At 40.7% G+C, this 16,775-nt stretch overlaps 1 protein-coding gene across 2 annotated transcripts in view; it reads right to left on the bottom strand.

Moving 5' to 3' along the window:
• The window catches only part of LOC106745530 (teneurin-a), a 730,052-nt gene that overhangs the window by 14,773 nt on the left and 698,504 nt on the right, over positions 1-16,775 (bottom strand). For both annotated transcript variants that reach the window (XM_014621223.1, XM_014621230.1), the window contains 5 exons: positions 15,017-15,043; positions 8,728-8,847; positions 5,893-6,077; positions 3,062-3,213; positions 758-1,416 (listed from right to left, as the gene is read on the bottom strand). In XM_014621223.1, the coding sequence (XP_014476709.1) occupies positions 758-1,416; positions 3,062-3,213; positions 5,893-6,077; positions 8,728-8,847; positions 15,017-15,043 (1,143 nt within the window). The remainder of the gene's footprint in view (positions 1-757; positions 1,417-3,061; positions 3,214-5,892; positions 6,078-8,727; positions 8,848-15,016; positions 15,044-16,775) is intronic.

The following is a 16,775-nucleotide window of genomic DNA, read 5'->3' as shown; positions in this document are numbered from 1 at the left end:
AAATTTCTTAATATTATATTAGTTACTACAGACGCATAGAAATGCATTAAAAATCCTTTTTTGCACAGTTGCAATCAGAGACTCGGATCGAATGAAAATATCGGCCCGATTCCGGTTCCGGTTCACTAAAATATTTAATAAAGGTTCCGGTTTCGGTTTTCTAAACAATGAAAGTACCGATACCGTTTGAATTATGATTTTTTCGGTTCCGGTCCTTAAAATTTATTTCCTTACATTTATTTAATTAAATTATATATATATATATATATATATATATATATATAATTTAATTAATATAAAATAATATATATATATATATATATACACGGTATATATACTATGGTATATATATACATATTTAAATATTTTTATATCACTTGTTCCTGTGTGTGCATTTCTACCAGATCAACTGACATATAGATAAAATATTAATTAGAAAAACAAGAAATAAATAATATCTCCATGTTTGTAATATTATACATATACATACTTGCCTTAATTCCGCTCAAAATTAACATTTATTGTTCAGATAATTAAATAAAGTTATATAGGGAAGTATTTTTTTCGGTAAACAATAAATTTATGAAGGGTCCCCTTGATATCCTCTGAAAATCTGGCATTCTACAGACCGACTATTTTAATTTGGCTCCTGGATTAGCGCCGCGTCCTTTAATTATGATTTCATTTCGCAAACATTCTAATTCACAAAGGATGCGGCGCTAAATGAAGGAAACTGAATGAAGAACTTTGTGAATACCTCAGGATCAGGACGGTATAGACCTTTCCTTCGGGGGTAATCCGCCGTACAAGGTTGAAGTCCCCGACGTAAATACTGCCGTCGGGCCCGCTGGTGAGCGCCACCGGGGTCAGAAGTCGGGCGTCCTTCGCGAGGCCGTCGCAATTCTGACACACCAAGCTTCTCTGCAAGCCGGTACCCATCACCACCTTGACGGTGCGCGGATACTGTTTGAAGTGGAGAGTCGAGCCATCGCCTTTCTGCAGAATCCCCTCGTGGAAGTTGTAATGGTGATGGATATCGAGTCCCCAGCCGCCTATGTCGGAGATATCAACGTCGAATCCTTGCAAAGTGGCCGTCTGAGTCTCCCATATCACCGACGGGCAAGTGGAATGCTGGTAGCCGATCGAGATCCTCGCCTGTGCCACACCGTACACCTTCTGCTTATAAACGTTCCTCTTGTTCCACGCGAACGTGTGCGTCAGATTCGGATCGGCCTCGTACGTTTTCGTGTGAAGCGAGCCCTCGATCTCCACGTGCACGTGTACGTGCGTCAGCGATTTCGGAATGAACGGCCCAGTCAGTTGCATTCTCACGGTAGAGAGGTAGCCCGCAGCCTGGCTGCTTTGATACATCAAGTGGAGGTTCGAGCCCGGAATAGCGATGCTTTCCTGCACGATCTGCAAGCGACGTTTCATGTCCGGTTAAAGCATCGCCGCGCCGTCCTTTTCGCGGAATGAAGCTGCACGGATTCGTTAGATCGTCGCATAGCGCAGCATTATGCTATCGAGATTCGCATTAACATTTCACTCTAGATCTATCTTACGTCTCGTCACAGACTCATTCGCTAATTATATATCAGTCACCGGTCGTCATTTTTTAGATTTAACATTTAGATTTAACATTAGTTTGGCACTCGTGCGCGAAATGAACTAAAGCAAAAAGCAAAATCCTATAATGAAATTCAACCTTTAATTATTCTATATAAGCAGCACATAAGCAGAATTCATTTTTTAAAGTATATGCGAAATTTTTTACCTTTTTTTATATAGAATTAGTTTAAGAAAAATAGGATTCTTCAATAGTGTTAGTTACAAGAAAAAGTTAGTTACAAGTATAGTGTCCGTTACAAGAAAATCGTTACGAAAATAAGATGCAATTATTCGAAAAGGATTTTTATAAATCGTAACAAAGTAATTTTTACCAAAATTTAATGTACTATCTTTTCTTATATCTTAAATTATCTATTTTAAAAATAATGATGGCAACAAATTTTTCAAATTTACCCTTTTCGTACATTTAAAACTTTAATATCTGTATACTGGATAAGCGCATTTATAGATTTAAGTATCAAAAAGTTATAGAGTCACAGAAACCTAGTGTGTCAAATTAAGTAGTAAAAAATATGTCGACGTCAACAAAAAATTAATCTGGTTGTCGCAAAATGTTCATCGTCTTACCGTTGAAACGAAATTGGAACAGTCATATTTTGGATAGGATTACGCGCAATCGTTGTTTTACATATTAATATATATGTTATACAGGGTAATTCATTTTAATCTTAACAAGCAAATATTTCGAAAAATATGGAAGATATGAAGAAATGTTTCAGATAAAAGTTGCAGGGTTTGGAAGGAGACATAAGACTTTAATTTTGTTGCATAGTCAATAATTCCTGATCATTTCAAAGCCAACATCATTTTTTGATGCGAATTCGTTGAAATTATGATAAATTGGAACACTAATTTCTTTGGAAAGGTATCTGAGTGACTATATCGACAAATCCGAAGTTATTATCTGGATGCGCGCACCTTTGGGCAGGCAACCCGTCGTAATAAGTCGTATGTTGATGCAACACTCTGTACAATGATTAATAAGTAATCGATTTCTCTCGTATTATTATGTAAAAAAGTTAAGATGATGTTATCAAAAAATGAATATTTTATGAGATATTTTATATCTCGTACTAAAAGATATCAGAATAAAAAGTGAAATAACTCGAAAAGTATTCGTATTTAGATGACCTTGTTCTGGTACTTTTAAACGTTTAATGAACAGAGGAATCGACTTGTATTAAAAAAAATTATATGATTTAAAAAATGAAGTTGATCTTGAAATGATCTTAAATTATTGACAACTTTTATCTGAAACATTTTCCTATATTTTCCATATTTTTCGAAATATTTTCCTGTTAAGATTAAAATGAATTATCCTATGTATGTGTGTTTTATATATATATATATATATACATAACACATACACACACGCGTGCGCGCACGCACATAATACATTATACGTAAAATCGTTTGCGAAAGTAAAATTCACCTGGCTTTCAGCAAAGACTAAACTCTTCCCAGGCAAACCGCCGACTTTCTCCGGCATCCACGTGCTGACGATGACGGGCCGTAGTACTTCGTGGTCGTGTTCCAAGCACGGTCCATGCTCGCTAAATAGTCCCATCGAAATTCCTGGGAAGCCTATTATGTTGTACTCCATAAATGATAAGTAACTCAAAAAATGCATAACACTTAAGGACGGAACAAAGACAGCACACACGTTGAACAGTTTCGAGAACCGACGTTTTCACAAAGACCCGCGATGCTAAAGTAACACGTGAGCCATCTCGACCATGTATACGTGTATACGATCGCTTAAGAGGCGGGTGATAAATTACATATTATCCTTTTAATGGATTTTTGGGGGAAGCTGCGCTCCTAAAAAATCGTTCTTGTTATCCGTTCTCTCCAGGCACGCGGGGGAGATTCGGTTGATCGAGCACGTGCGCGAAACGTTAGTAGCGTTGACAGGTAACGTGCGACGAGATGTACACACTGCGTCATTACCATTGAAACTAGAATTAGTTGTGCGATTTTCAGTCCTATACCTATGGAAAAGGATAAAAATCGTGTAACTCTCGATCTAGCGAATGGCAATACATACTCTCTCAAGTGCAATCACAGCATATTATCACAGAGAAATAACTAATAGTCACTGCTGATCATAGTTATAAGTATAGTAAATGTAAATCAGAAAGATTTTGCTGAAAAAATCTTTTAATAGTAGCGTCTATTTTCATTGGTGAAATCTGACTGCAGAAAACAAGATATTACATATTTTTTACTATCTTAATCATTCTTAAGATATTTGTCAATAATTTTATCTCCGAAAATATTTGTATTTATTAACTATGAGGAATAACGAACCTTTTCAAAGCTTATAGTCGTGGTTGATGCGGCGACATATTATTTATTAATTTTATAGGAGAATGTAAATGTTCAGTATGTAATGATGGATGTATCGAATTACACTTCAAAGAAGAGTACGCATTGAATCAATCTTTCACGCTTGAACCGATCCCGTGCCCCAGATATTTACCTAATTACCCTCTATCGAATTATTAAATTAATTAATAAGCATATAATACAAATTTTTGCGATATTGCAAAAAATATCTTCTCACAAAATTAATGAATATTATGTCGCTACAACAGCTACGATTAAGCTCTGAAAAGGCCCGTTATTCTTCATATAATTAGTAAATTATAGAAATGTAAAAATATATCTTTTTATATTTAATTGATATAATTTACATATTATTTGAAAAACATGTTCACCTTGATGGGACTCGAAATCGAGACTTCTTTTGAATTTGCCAACAATCGAATATAGGCTTTTGAATTTGCCAACAAACTGCGTCAAATATGACATATGATTAAATGTATACACACACATACAGAGAGAGAGAGAGAGAGAGAAAGAGAGAGAGAGAGAGAGAGAGTATATCCCAGTGAAAAGGTGTCAAAAGAAACGCAAGGCGTTATTTATGTTTTGTTTCTATTATTTATTATTCAAAATAGACTCCTTGTGAGTCAATACATACACCACTGGAAACGATCGTAAAACTTTTTGAAGCAGTCCTTAAAGTCCTTCGTCGGAATCGCCTTTAGAAACTCTGTCGAAACCTTTTGGATGTCCTGAATCGAATTATAACGTGATCCTTTCATGGCTTTAGTTTTGGAAATAGCCAAAAGTCACAGGGAACTAAATCAGGCGCGAATACGGCCGGTGCCAAGTACAATGTTCTTTTTTGTCGAAAAATCGCGTACTTTTGGTCGTTCGTCAACGAATGAAGCACAAAGCAGACCTCCCGCTTTCCCAAATCTCTCGTTAAAATGGGATGGAGGTGGTTTTAGAAATGCCAGTGAGTTCCTCGATGAGTCTCGCAGACATACAATAATAGGTTCGAAGAATTTCGATCACTTTTTATATGTTTTCTTCGTTTCGAGTTGTTTTTGATGTGCCCGTGGATCTTCAATGCTCTTCCTGCCATCACGAAATTTTGCAAACCACTTGTAAACGTTCTCGCGACTCGTGACTTCACTGCTATAAAACATTTTAGTAGCAGTTTTGCCCAATTAAAAAATTAAAAAATTAAATATTTGCACGTCGTTCCATTGTGTTTTTTCGACAAACATACAAAAAGTACTATCACATTTCACGTCATAACTCACGAACCAGACATGCCAGTGCCTTGAAATTTTTTGTGATGACAGCTAAAATGTGTCACTACGTAACGGATGTATTGATTCAGAGATGACTCTGCAGGCAGCTTGGAGATAGAACCAGTTACCTTTTCACCGGGACATACTGTGTATGTACGTACATATTCTACTAGAAGACACGTAATAACGATTTTCAGTAGTGCTGTTAATTATGATTACCCAAGTACCCGAGTCTTTCAGTAACTAAGTGTCAACTGAGCGTACGATTAATTACAGATGTCACAAATTATCGATTTTTTCGAACGACAACAGATAATAAACAACAACGCCCGAAATGAACCGTATACTCAGTTACTGGAAGACACGGGTAGCCGGGTAGTCGAAATTGACAACGCTAACATTCACTTCGCAGTGAATGTTTCACAAAATCAGTGAAGTATAAGACAAACGAGCTAAGTGGCGATGTTTCCACCAAAAATTACAAATATTCACTGATTATCAATGAAATACCGTTCTACTGATTCAATCAGTGACATTTTTATTGATTCGACTCGAGAGAGTACGTAACGCAGTGCATACACGCGTATGTATCGAACCGTCCTAAAGATAAAAAGTAAAGCATAATGAAATATGATTGGAGAGAGTCGATGCTCACCCACTGCCGGACTCGGCGGCTGGTTGGATTTGTACAACTCGCCTTCCTTGCTGAGAGTCATCACAACGGGCGGCAGAACGACGATCTGGTTCCACGGTACGAAGACGGTCCTCGTAAGAGGTATGAAGGGGCTGCGCTGGAATTGAAGCGTCACAGCGCCTCCACCGTTGACCAGGACGTCGAACCTGATCCAAAATACGTAAATGCATTTCGAATCCCATTTCGCCGTTGCCGTTACGTAGAATCTGACACAGGTCGATCGAGATAGCGCGCGCGTCCTATACTCGCGATCAAATGTCCGACGAACTCCTCAGAGTCGAAAGATGCGCGCCTCGAGAGCTTTCTCATCGTGTCTGATTAGCTCGTGTCGGATCGGCACGCGCTTCCGACTAGTATTAATAAATTCCGAAAGATGAAATCGTGATATTCTTATTTTCTGTTCGGATAAATATGGCTTTGCTGATAATATGAATGTTTCTGATTCTGGAGAAAATAACACGCGTTATTTTTCTCTGATTTATCAACAAGAAGTTTTATATTTCACTTTTTCATAGTCTATTAATACCCCGTATTTTATCTTTTTCTTCTCTTCATTATTTAAGGCTTCGTTAATGAAAAGTAGAGTAATGCCAAATTTAGGACGTGATACTTGTACATGTATATATGCATGCATTGTCGGAGAAAACAATCGCATTTATTTATTCATTTCTTGAATCGTCATGAGAAAATCAATTGCGAATAAGCGCGACTCTCTGGTCGTTGAACCAACGACGCGAATTGAATCGGCAGAATCCTCAAAAGTTTCATACGATACGTAAATTCAGCCGATACGCGAACATCCCTCTATAATGCATTCACGATACATCACCGACAGCTACGAACTGAGTATACGTAGGTTTGCGCGGAGTAATTAGTAAGCTTTCGACATCATTAGCTCGGGCTTTGATGTGGTCTAGTATCCCAACTCCTCCGCTTTCCTGTTTCAGAATTATTCTCACCAGGATTACTGTATACTCTGTCTGATATAGTCGTTCCCGCACACCACCCATCCACGCTTCCCCTTTCATTACAATGCAGGCTTGATTCTATCGCGCTTAGATGTCCAGCGTCGCGTACATGTCGTGTTCATCATCGTGCAAATGCTAATACGACGACGACGACAACGAAACGCGTGCTGTTGTTTGTTACATGTGATCTAACAACGTAGACTGAGGCGTGAACTACAACTTCTTCCGCGAATCTTCTTATCACCCAGCAAATCCCGCGGATACGGAAATTACACGTCGCCTGTGCACAACGTGCGATGTATGCAAGAACACAAATCCGGCGATATCGGGGCCTGATATTAAGATACGCGTTCCGATATTTTCGGAATGATAGTAATGCAGATATAACGCGGTATCTGAATTACAGCCACAGTATCCGTCATTTACGATCGTTACACGAATATCCGCCATAATCGCGCGCAAATCCCTCTTTCAAAATAATATTATGCCGCAGTAATAACTACATCGGCTTAAAATGTGAACTGCATGATTGCCTCTGTGTGTGTGTGTGTGTGTGTAATGGTGAATTATTAATGCAAATTATTATCCATATTACTATACTATTCCTACGTTAATGCAATTATTCCACTTCGAAGGAGATTTCGCGTTCGATTTATTTAAGCCTTCGAAAAGACGAATCATTTCACTTTTGCGACACGATATTGTGTAATTTAGCCCGATTTAGCGCATTACGATGATCAACCCACCCGTCTTCTCTATTCAAACAACGAATCATCGAAAGCTCACGATTTGCGCAAGTTCTTCCTGTTTTACTGATCATTGAAGATAAGAGTGTTTCAGCTTCTTTAACACTGGAACAATTTTCTCCTTTCTAAACCGCGGATGGGTCACTTTTGATCTACCTGTTGTTTTGTGATTATCTGTAGATTAAAAAAAAAATTTATGAAATTGTTTAATCGTTTTATGGTAAAGGAGATTTCCTAGTGATAAAAATTCAAAGAAATGGGAAAAGAAGAATCTACAAGTGGGTTAAAATGATCCAACCGCGGTTCAAGTTCTAGAAGAGTTCAATGTTAAAACTCTCAAAGAGTATAGGACTCTTTCCGATTTACGATTAAGTCTCTAAAAGATTTATAATTTATGAATACCATGTCAGGTGCACTTACGTGCAGCTAAGCAACACTTTCTATGATATATACATTTTTTTATCTTTCTCATCGTATATATTTTCCTATCAAACATATTTTTGAATATTCTTCATAATATTCATGTGACGTAAAAACTCAAATTTTGCAATTATTAACGATTCTTCTGATTATGAATATTATAATTAGAAGATGACTCTTTCTTTTACATTGACCTGAAAATGAAATGTACAAATCTGTTCCGGGATCTCCTCGAGAGGTCTCCTTACAGTGCCTCCTGTCCGGCTTTAAGCATATCGGTCAGTAGTGGCGGATGATGACTTTTTGGAACCTAATGCTAATATTATTTTTAATGCTAATAATATTATTTCAGGGGCCACCTGACTGCTTATAAATAAATAAATGTAGGGACTGAAATAAGGCCCCGTTCCGATGGGAACTTTGGTACGCTAACATCTCTCACCAGTTTCTATATAAATCTGCTACTGCTAGCTAGTCAAATAAAACATGAACGAATTATTGGTTGGTTGGAAACTCTAGAGGAGCACAGGGCTAATTCTGTTACAGCTAATTTCCTTATTATCGATTCAAGATGTAGCAGCGTACGGCAATTGGTAAGAATTGAGCACGCTAGTTGCAAAATAAATAGTCAAATAAAATGTGAATGAATTATTGATCCTTACCATCCGTCGGCTCTGGTCAGGGTGAATCCAAAGCGCGAATCTCTGTCCACGGACACCCGGATGCCTACTATTCCAAGTCCTTGTTCGGTAACAACTTGGCCTCGCATCACCGCAACTCGACTGTTACAAATTATAGATATATCGCAGTCCACTGAAGCGGGATCGTTTCGTCGACCCATTAATCCGCGCGATGCTGATTTAAAACGAAACATTCTCACAATTGCGCCTGTCGGCCTGTTTGGAATGTAATCTCGACCAACATGAGCGTGCGCGTTCGCTCGCGCGCGCGCCCTAAAGCGAAGCTTCGTGTTCAGCTGACGTCGAAAAAAAAAAAAAAACAAAACAAAATTGCGGATCTCGATAGCGTTCTGTCTCTCAGGGAAATATTGTTGTATTTTAAATTATTATACACACGATCCGCCAGTTTCGATTTCGTTTAGATACTGTATCGCCAATTTGCGACAAAGTTTTATCTCAAATTTGTAACCCTTGAATTAAAAATGTTAAAAATTTTAGGCTCAACTGTAGTTTAATTGCAACATACTTTTATAACTGTTGGCATTTGTACAGAGTCCTCCATTTTTAAGAGGTTTTTTATTTTTCAGATGAATTTTCATTTTAAAGTATTAGAAAAAAGAAGTTTTTTTTTTTAAGTGTTGATATTTTTACTCCAATGCAAAGTACAGACTGTATGATTAAGTGTGGAACACGATATTTGATAAATGACCGCCTCGAATTTTCTTACAAATGGTCACTTTTTTGAAAAAATCTCGCATCACATTTTTGCATAATTGCGACTCGATTTCGTGAATAATACTTTTGATATTGTCCCTGAGCTCTTGAATCGTCTGAGGAGCATTGGCGCAGATCTTATCCTTCGAATAGCCCCCCCCTAAAAATAATCTAGCGGTGTTAAATCGCACGATCTAGGCGGCCAATTAAAGTCTCCGCGTCGAGAAATTATGCGTCCAGGAAATTTTTCACACAATAACCCAATTGTTTCACTGTTTGTGTGACACGTTGCTCCGTCCTGGTGGTAATAAACATCATCCAGGTTCGAATCATCCACTTCAGGCGAAAAAAAAGTCGGTCAGCATCGTAAAGTAACGCAACCCATTCACTGAAACGGTGGCACCGGCTTCGTTTTCGAAAAAGACGGATGATCTGGCTGGCCGAGCACGGATTGGGATCTTTACATCATTAACTTGTCCCGAACGCTCAAATTTCTTAATTAGGTTAACAATCGCTGGACGAGAAGGTGCTTCATCACGGCCGGAAGCAGTACGAACTTTACGAACTGTTTCCGCGAAATTTTCATCATTTTTTAAATGAATCTTTTAAATAAAACCTCTTAATGGAAAACCCTGTACGTTTGTGCAGTGTCGCCATTTTTCCTTGTCGATTTCTCGTGATTTGCATATATTCTGGATATGAAAAGAAAAAGGAACGGTCTGAAATATCCATACGTCCGAAAGCCGGCAGTTTAATTTTACTTACGATTTTGTTGCGATTCGAACGGGCCATCATTAATATTCACTCGATGTCTGTCTGATTAACGGATAATACGATCATACTTCTCGGTCGATGCACACGAGAGACCGAGTGTCTTTGCGTGCAGAGGGGCGCGGGCGCGGACGCGAGCAATCGATTTCGCCTGTTAAATCAGCTTCCGCGGTCAACGGTTCAATGCGATCCAATATTCTCACTTCGCTGCCAATACAATCCGCAACTCCATTCGGCCGACATTCGACGGCCGCGTTGCCACGTACAAGGGAAGCTAATGCCTCTGGCTGAATCGAGGAGCGATACAAATTGATTTTACAAATAGAACAATGCCGCGCGAGGCGAGGAGTGGCGGAACAAGGGCAGGGGAAAGGGGGGCTGCGGCGGCGAGGGGAGGGGCAGCGGAACACGCGCAGTGCGTCGACGATGCATTGTGCTCGCGAAAATCAGCAGTTGGTAGTGGCGATGGCAGCGAGGCGGGAACATTCTTCTCGGCACTGACTTTCGGGACTTTTTTTTCAGAGACCAGAACAAAAACAGAAAAAAAAGAAGAGGAGAGAAAATGGAGAAGAGAGACATAATCGTCACGCAGCAGATAGACGAGGACAGGTGCGGCGGAAAGGAGGGAGACGGAGAGGATGATTCGTACGGAGAGCCGGGGGAGTTATATTTTGTGAGAATAAAAGACATGCAGTCATGTTATATAGATACGTAGTAGGCGTGTGAGATATATAATATGTAATATAATAACAGGCGTAAATATATGAACTTTGAATAGGGTTCGGGGGGAAATTGGGGTTGGATTTTTGGCGAGAAAAAGTCGGAACGTTTGAAGCTGAATATTTTAAGCGATTTGTGTAGTGCTGAATAAAATGAGATCGATGTACATACGTATATATATATATATATATATATACGTATATATATATATATATATATAAAATGTGTGTGTATAATATATATGTATATATATGTATATATATATATATATAAACATATGTGCAACACGTCGCATATATGTGTATATAGCTTGTTACATCGCGTTTTCGGTTTTCAGTCGGGTACGAGAGAAAGAATGTGATGCAACACGTGTAACATGCCCGATTACTCGCGCCGTGTAACAAACTATATACCTGTTTATGCATTTTGTATGTAGATGTGTATACATACATATATATATGTATAAATATGTATACATATACATATATATAAACATGTATATATATACACATATATGTTTATCGGTCTCTAAGGGATTGCGTATGGGGGCATATTCGTTCTTGGAGGATCGTGCGTATCCCAACGCTGCGAGTGACATCGATGGTCGCGTCACACGTTGATCACGTTGATCACGGACGGCCATCGACCATTTCCGACCATTGCCGCAATTATCGAGTTCGTAGGTTTCACGGCCGTATCATGGCCCATGGATCAAAACCGGAATAATTTGAGTTCGATTCCTGTCGTCGAAATGAAAGTTTGCCGAACAAGGCTACATCCCTATTAATGTTGGAGAAAATTGAAAGACCGCTAAAACGCAATGCCGATATCTTCGTTCGCAATGATAATAGACCCATCCTTCTGATCGCTCTGTGATTCGAAAATCAATAAGAATGTTCTAGGTTCTTACATTCACATGTGTGATACCATAAAACGCTTCGGACATTTTTAGCTATTTCGTAAAACAAGAATGTGGCCTTATTCGAACTTGGACGGACTAGCAGTACGAGTAATAATCAGACATAACTATTCAGAGATTTTCTTGAACGTAATGCGTAATGATTTTTCGACACAACACAAAATAATGCGTTCTCGTTTTCAAAGAGAGCTGTAGAGTTTATTGGAATGAAATAGCTGGACACTCGCATGCGTTATAATTCACAAAACTAAGATTTCCATCGTTGTTTTGCTCGACGACGGCGTTCACGAACGCGTTTATCTCAGACGCGAAGTAAACACAGCTTTCATCAATCATCACGTTTTCAACGTCTCGAGAAGTAAACTTTAATTTTCGCGTATGCGAAGAATGGAAAATGTAAAATCATTATTCATGCAAAATCTTTTCACCGTCGGTTTCGGTCGCTGACCGTGCCGCTGTTCCGGGTGACCTGAGGATCAAACATTGTCGAGAGGAAAAAGAGAGTGGAGATGGGCCGGGCGCTGATCCTCCAAGTGCGAGCACAGCAAGGTGGCAGGCACAGTCGTCACTACTGTACGTCCAAACCCATAGTGAATGATAAACAGAAACAGAAAAATGGATGATCCTCGAATGCACCGAGATCTCTAAAGGCAGTCATCGTCAATCTATATGCAGATAATGGCAAACAAAAGAAGAGAACGTACACGCGCGACGCGTACACCTATGCCGTCGAAATTATTAATCTGACGTTGCGTTATTTCTTTTTTTTCTCTTTTCCTCGTCGAATTTACCAGCGAATAATCGTCGGCGATATCATTCTCTCCCTCCCCCCCTCTCTCTCTCTCTCTCTCTCTCACTCCCTCTTTCTCTCTCTCACTCCCTCCCTCTCTCTCACTCTCTCCCTCTCTCTCCCTCTCTCTCCCTCACTCTCTCTCTCCCTTTCTCTCTCTTTCTCTCCCTCTTGCTCTCCCTCCCTTTCTCACTCCCTCTCTCTCTCTCTCTCTCTCTTTCTCTCTCCCTCCCTCCCTCCCTCCCACTTTCTTTCCCTCCCCGTTTATCTCTTTCTCTCTTTCTGCTCTCTCATGAATCTTTTCTCGATTTATTTGTCTATTCTCTTTCTTCCATCGCCTTCTCTTCCACCGTTCTTCGCGCGAACACCAGAAGTTGTTTTCAGAGAAATATGAATAACAACGTACGAGAGATCGCAAATTTTTCAGTGACAATGATCTAACGCACAAGAGTAAACGTTCCTCGTTTTGAATGTATACCCCGCGCCAGAAAGAAGCGTCGTTACTAGTAGAGCGGGGATAGACGCGATAGACGGATATGGTAGAATTGGGGATCGGTCGGGTTACGGTAGCATCATGGTCCGATCATGTCGGTGGGTTTTCGATTTCATCGGATATCGGATAAAGACAGACACAGGGCATTGGTGTCGGGTCATTGGCACATTTTAGACAGGTGATAACAGACGCAGACAAGGGACAAGGAGGGACGGTCCTTCGGGGTCCTTCTTCTTCATAAACTATATGGTACCGATTAGCGATACTTGCCGATCCGTCGATAGAACAGAAAGCGCACACGTATACCTGTTAAGTTTATTACCTCGTGTCCGTATCGTATATATATATATATATATATATATATATATATGTATATATATATGTATATGAGACAGAAAGGAACGATAAGAAAAAAGAACGCAACAGTCGTTCACGCAAGAGGCGCGCAATAATGTCAGCGTTCGTGTAAAATGCTAGGACGTTCACTATAAGACAAATTCGACAGGATGATACATAAAATGCAAGCCTGGCAAACACAAACAACACAAGACCAGGTTGATAAAGTCGTTTACACGCTTCGTAACATACTATTACGTATATATATCAGTCATGGCTAACGCATCTAAAGGACAAGAAGACAAGACATAACAGAAAAGGGAAGACAACGATCTGACGACATATCACAGATAACACAGAGACAATTCGTACGGTTGACTTTAAATGTATACGTGAAGAGCTCTCGCCCATGGACACTCAGAGGCTCGGATGATGCGTACAAGCGAGATGTGATCGCGAGATATCGTGACTCGAGAGATGCGAGAGAGCTATAAAGGTGGTGGTCCCTTTTCCGCGCACATGTCGCAATGAAACTCGGTCAATGACACGCGATATACTCGGGGATCGAATCGCGGTTATCTGCGAAAGGTTTGTTCTCTCGCATAATTAAACGCGTCCCGAAGCCGTTTCCGACGCGGACTTCGTCATAAACGAGCGGGCACGAGAGAAGGCGCCGAAGGAGATTTTCCAAAAAAGTAGGTAACCGGAAATACATCCGCTATAAATTCGATATCGATGTCAGGAAGATTGTTCTCTCGTTCTCGCNTTTTTTTCCCCCCCCCCCCCCCCCTCTTTCCACGCGAAATTTATGGTGTTTTTATTTGCGAACAGGCATTCGACTGTATTTTTATAAAAATACGGACGATGTGGATAGTTGACGCGCGAGAGAGAGAGACGCGCGCGCGCACTATTTCGAGCGGGATATAAACCCTGGTTGCAAAAACCGACGGTCGACGGTTCTCATCGTCCTGTACGTATCAACGCGAGCGTGGCCATGGGCCGCAAAAGTGAATAGAAAGACAAGATAGGTTAGACAGGTAGATATAGAGAGGCTGAGAGAGCGGACGAAGTATGTAGAGCGGGGTCGGTGTGTCGGATGAGAGAGATGAGAGACAAATAAGCGAAGTGTGTGATCAAACACTGGCGAAACGCAAATAGTCATATAATGAGAAATGATAACAGGCTGTTGTATGGGCGGCGTATAGACATAGGGGAGGAAGACAGAGAGAAAGAACGAAACGTGTGTGTACTAGGAAAAGTAATGAGACAGAATAAGGCAGGCTAAAGGTTCGATATATAAATACATATGTGTACATATTAATGGGTCATACGAAAGACATGTAAGATGAATGAATACGAGCGAAACGAGCAATAGATGATACTTGGTTCTTTTCTCATTATTCTTTTTTTATCTTTCTTTCTTTTTACTCTTATATATGTTTTTTTGCTTGCTTGCTTGCTTGCTTGCTTTCTTTTTTTTTTTTTTGGATTAATGAACGATTAGGCGAGAGCTTGAGCTGCAACTTACCGCGGTGTAAAGGAACTCCAGAACGTACTACGTGTGGGAAAAAACCAACGAGAAGAAAGGGCGTTACCACGGTCACAGAACCCGCGTTTACGGGCAAAAAAACGGATACGCGTGCGCAGCATTGCGCGAGCAATCATATCTCTCGCGATTGCTCCGAATGGATGCTCTTTTATTTTACTTTCTTTCTCTCTTTTTTTTTTCTCTCTCTCTCTCTCCCTCTCTCTCTCTTTCTCTCTACTTTCGCGTCGCCGATCGTGGGCGCGCCAAAGTGCGGCGAGCGCGTGTCAACTCTATCCGCTCGATCTCTCGGCGCGATCAGGACCGGACACGGCGGCCGTGTTCCGGTCCTCCGTCCCGGCACCGGCTGGACCGGCGCAGGGACCACGAATGCTCCTCGCAATGTTCCGCACGCCATTACAGAAACAATAGACGTAGACACACACTAATCAAGCGTACCCATCATACACGCGATCCTTCCAGTCACGCAACATGAACGCAATCACTCTCGGACTCATTCAACATAGAAGTGGTATACAGTGTGACAGACACAAGTTGGAAACTACGTAACGCACACACATAATGTATAATGATATATAGGGCCCGGAAACACGACGGTTGAATAATACCGGTCCATAATATGTTAATACGCGCGGCGCGCCATTTCGGCCAGGCTGTGACACCGTCCTTGGCGCGAGGACACCCTGACGGACGCGACCGACGGAAACTCTTATCGGTACGATATCTAACCAGGGTCGGAAGGATCGTCCGGGCTGACAACAAGAGGAGATTCCATCAGCGTCGATCTACGGCCCAGGCTGGGAGACGATTCTCGAATATTGATTACTCTGTCCGAGCAACCTCGATGCCAGTCTGAATTCCTGATTCATCACCGAGTACTTGTACCTGTGTGCACCTCTCTCTCTCTCTCTCTCTCGCTCTCTCTCCCCCTCGGTCGTTCGGAGCGAATCTACTACTCTAACGAGTTCTTAACAACCAGGTTAACGCGAATGTCCTTTCCTTCTTTCTGTCTTGTTCTCCCGAAAGGGAATGCGAATATTTCAATAGAGCACGAAGACGATATCGAAATAACCGTCCGTGAAACCTATGAATTTCGAAGATGAAAAAGTGAGGATGAAAATGGCACAGACGGACGGAGCGACGGAGAATTATTCATCTGGATTAACCGAGTTTCAACCGAGTTGTAGCGAACGTAAAATTGCGAACTACATCATTGAGAGCTGCCGACACGACAAAGTAGGCGCTTTACAAAATATATAAATATATAGACACGTATATATATCGGACGCTCCGCGCGCAAGAATGCTCTGAGAATTATTAGCATTGAAAGTTGGAAAGAAGTGAAAACCCCTTCGAGAAGATAGTTGCATATTAGATTTACGGATGGCCGGTGAGTATACTCGGAGCAGCAATCGATATTCCAACATTGTGCGGTAAACAGTACAATGGACGAAAATAATGCTCTCTAACTGCACGATTTCTGGAATCTCTTCGACCGCACGGACCTTATTACACATACACAGCGTATTTTCGTAAGGAACGAAATGCAAGGAAAGAGAAACGAGAGAACGAAAACGGCACGAGAAATTTCAAACTTGTGTCTACCATGTCTAGAAATACTTTTACGAATGGTCGAGTCATGGCACTCGTGGCACGGCTTTTTCGGCATCGATAGCGTTTAGCATGGACTCACGGATAATTGGAAATTCTCTCCCGGGGTTCACCTCCTAGGAAAGAGAGC

This window comes from Dinoponera quadriceps, unplaced genomic scaffold (genome assembly GCF_001313825.1).
Source record: "Dinoponera quadriceps isolate SergipeBrazil2010 unplaced genomic scaffold, ASM131382v1 scaffold120, whole genome shotgun sequence".
NCBI lineage: Eukaryota > Metazoa > Arthropoda > Insecta > Hymenoptera > Formicidae > Dinoponera > Dinoponera quadriceps.
Note: the sequence above shows the minus strand (reverse complement) of the source record. Positions and strands in the feature narration are given on the sequence as shown.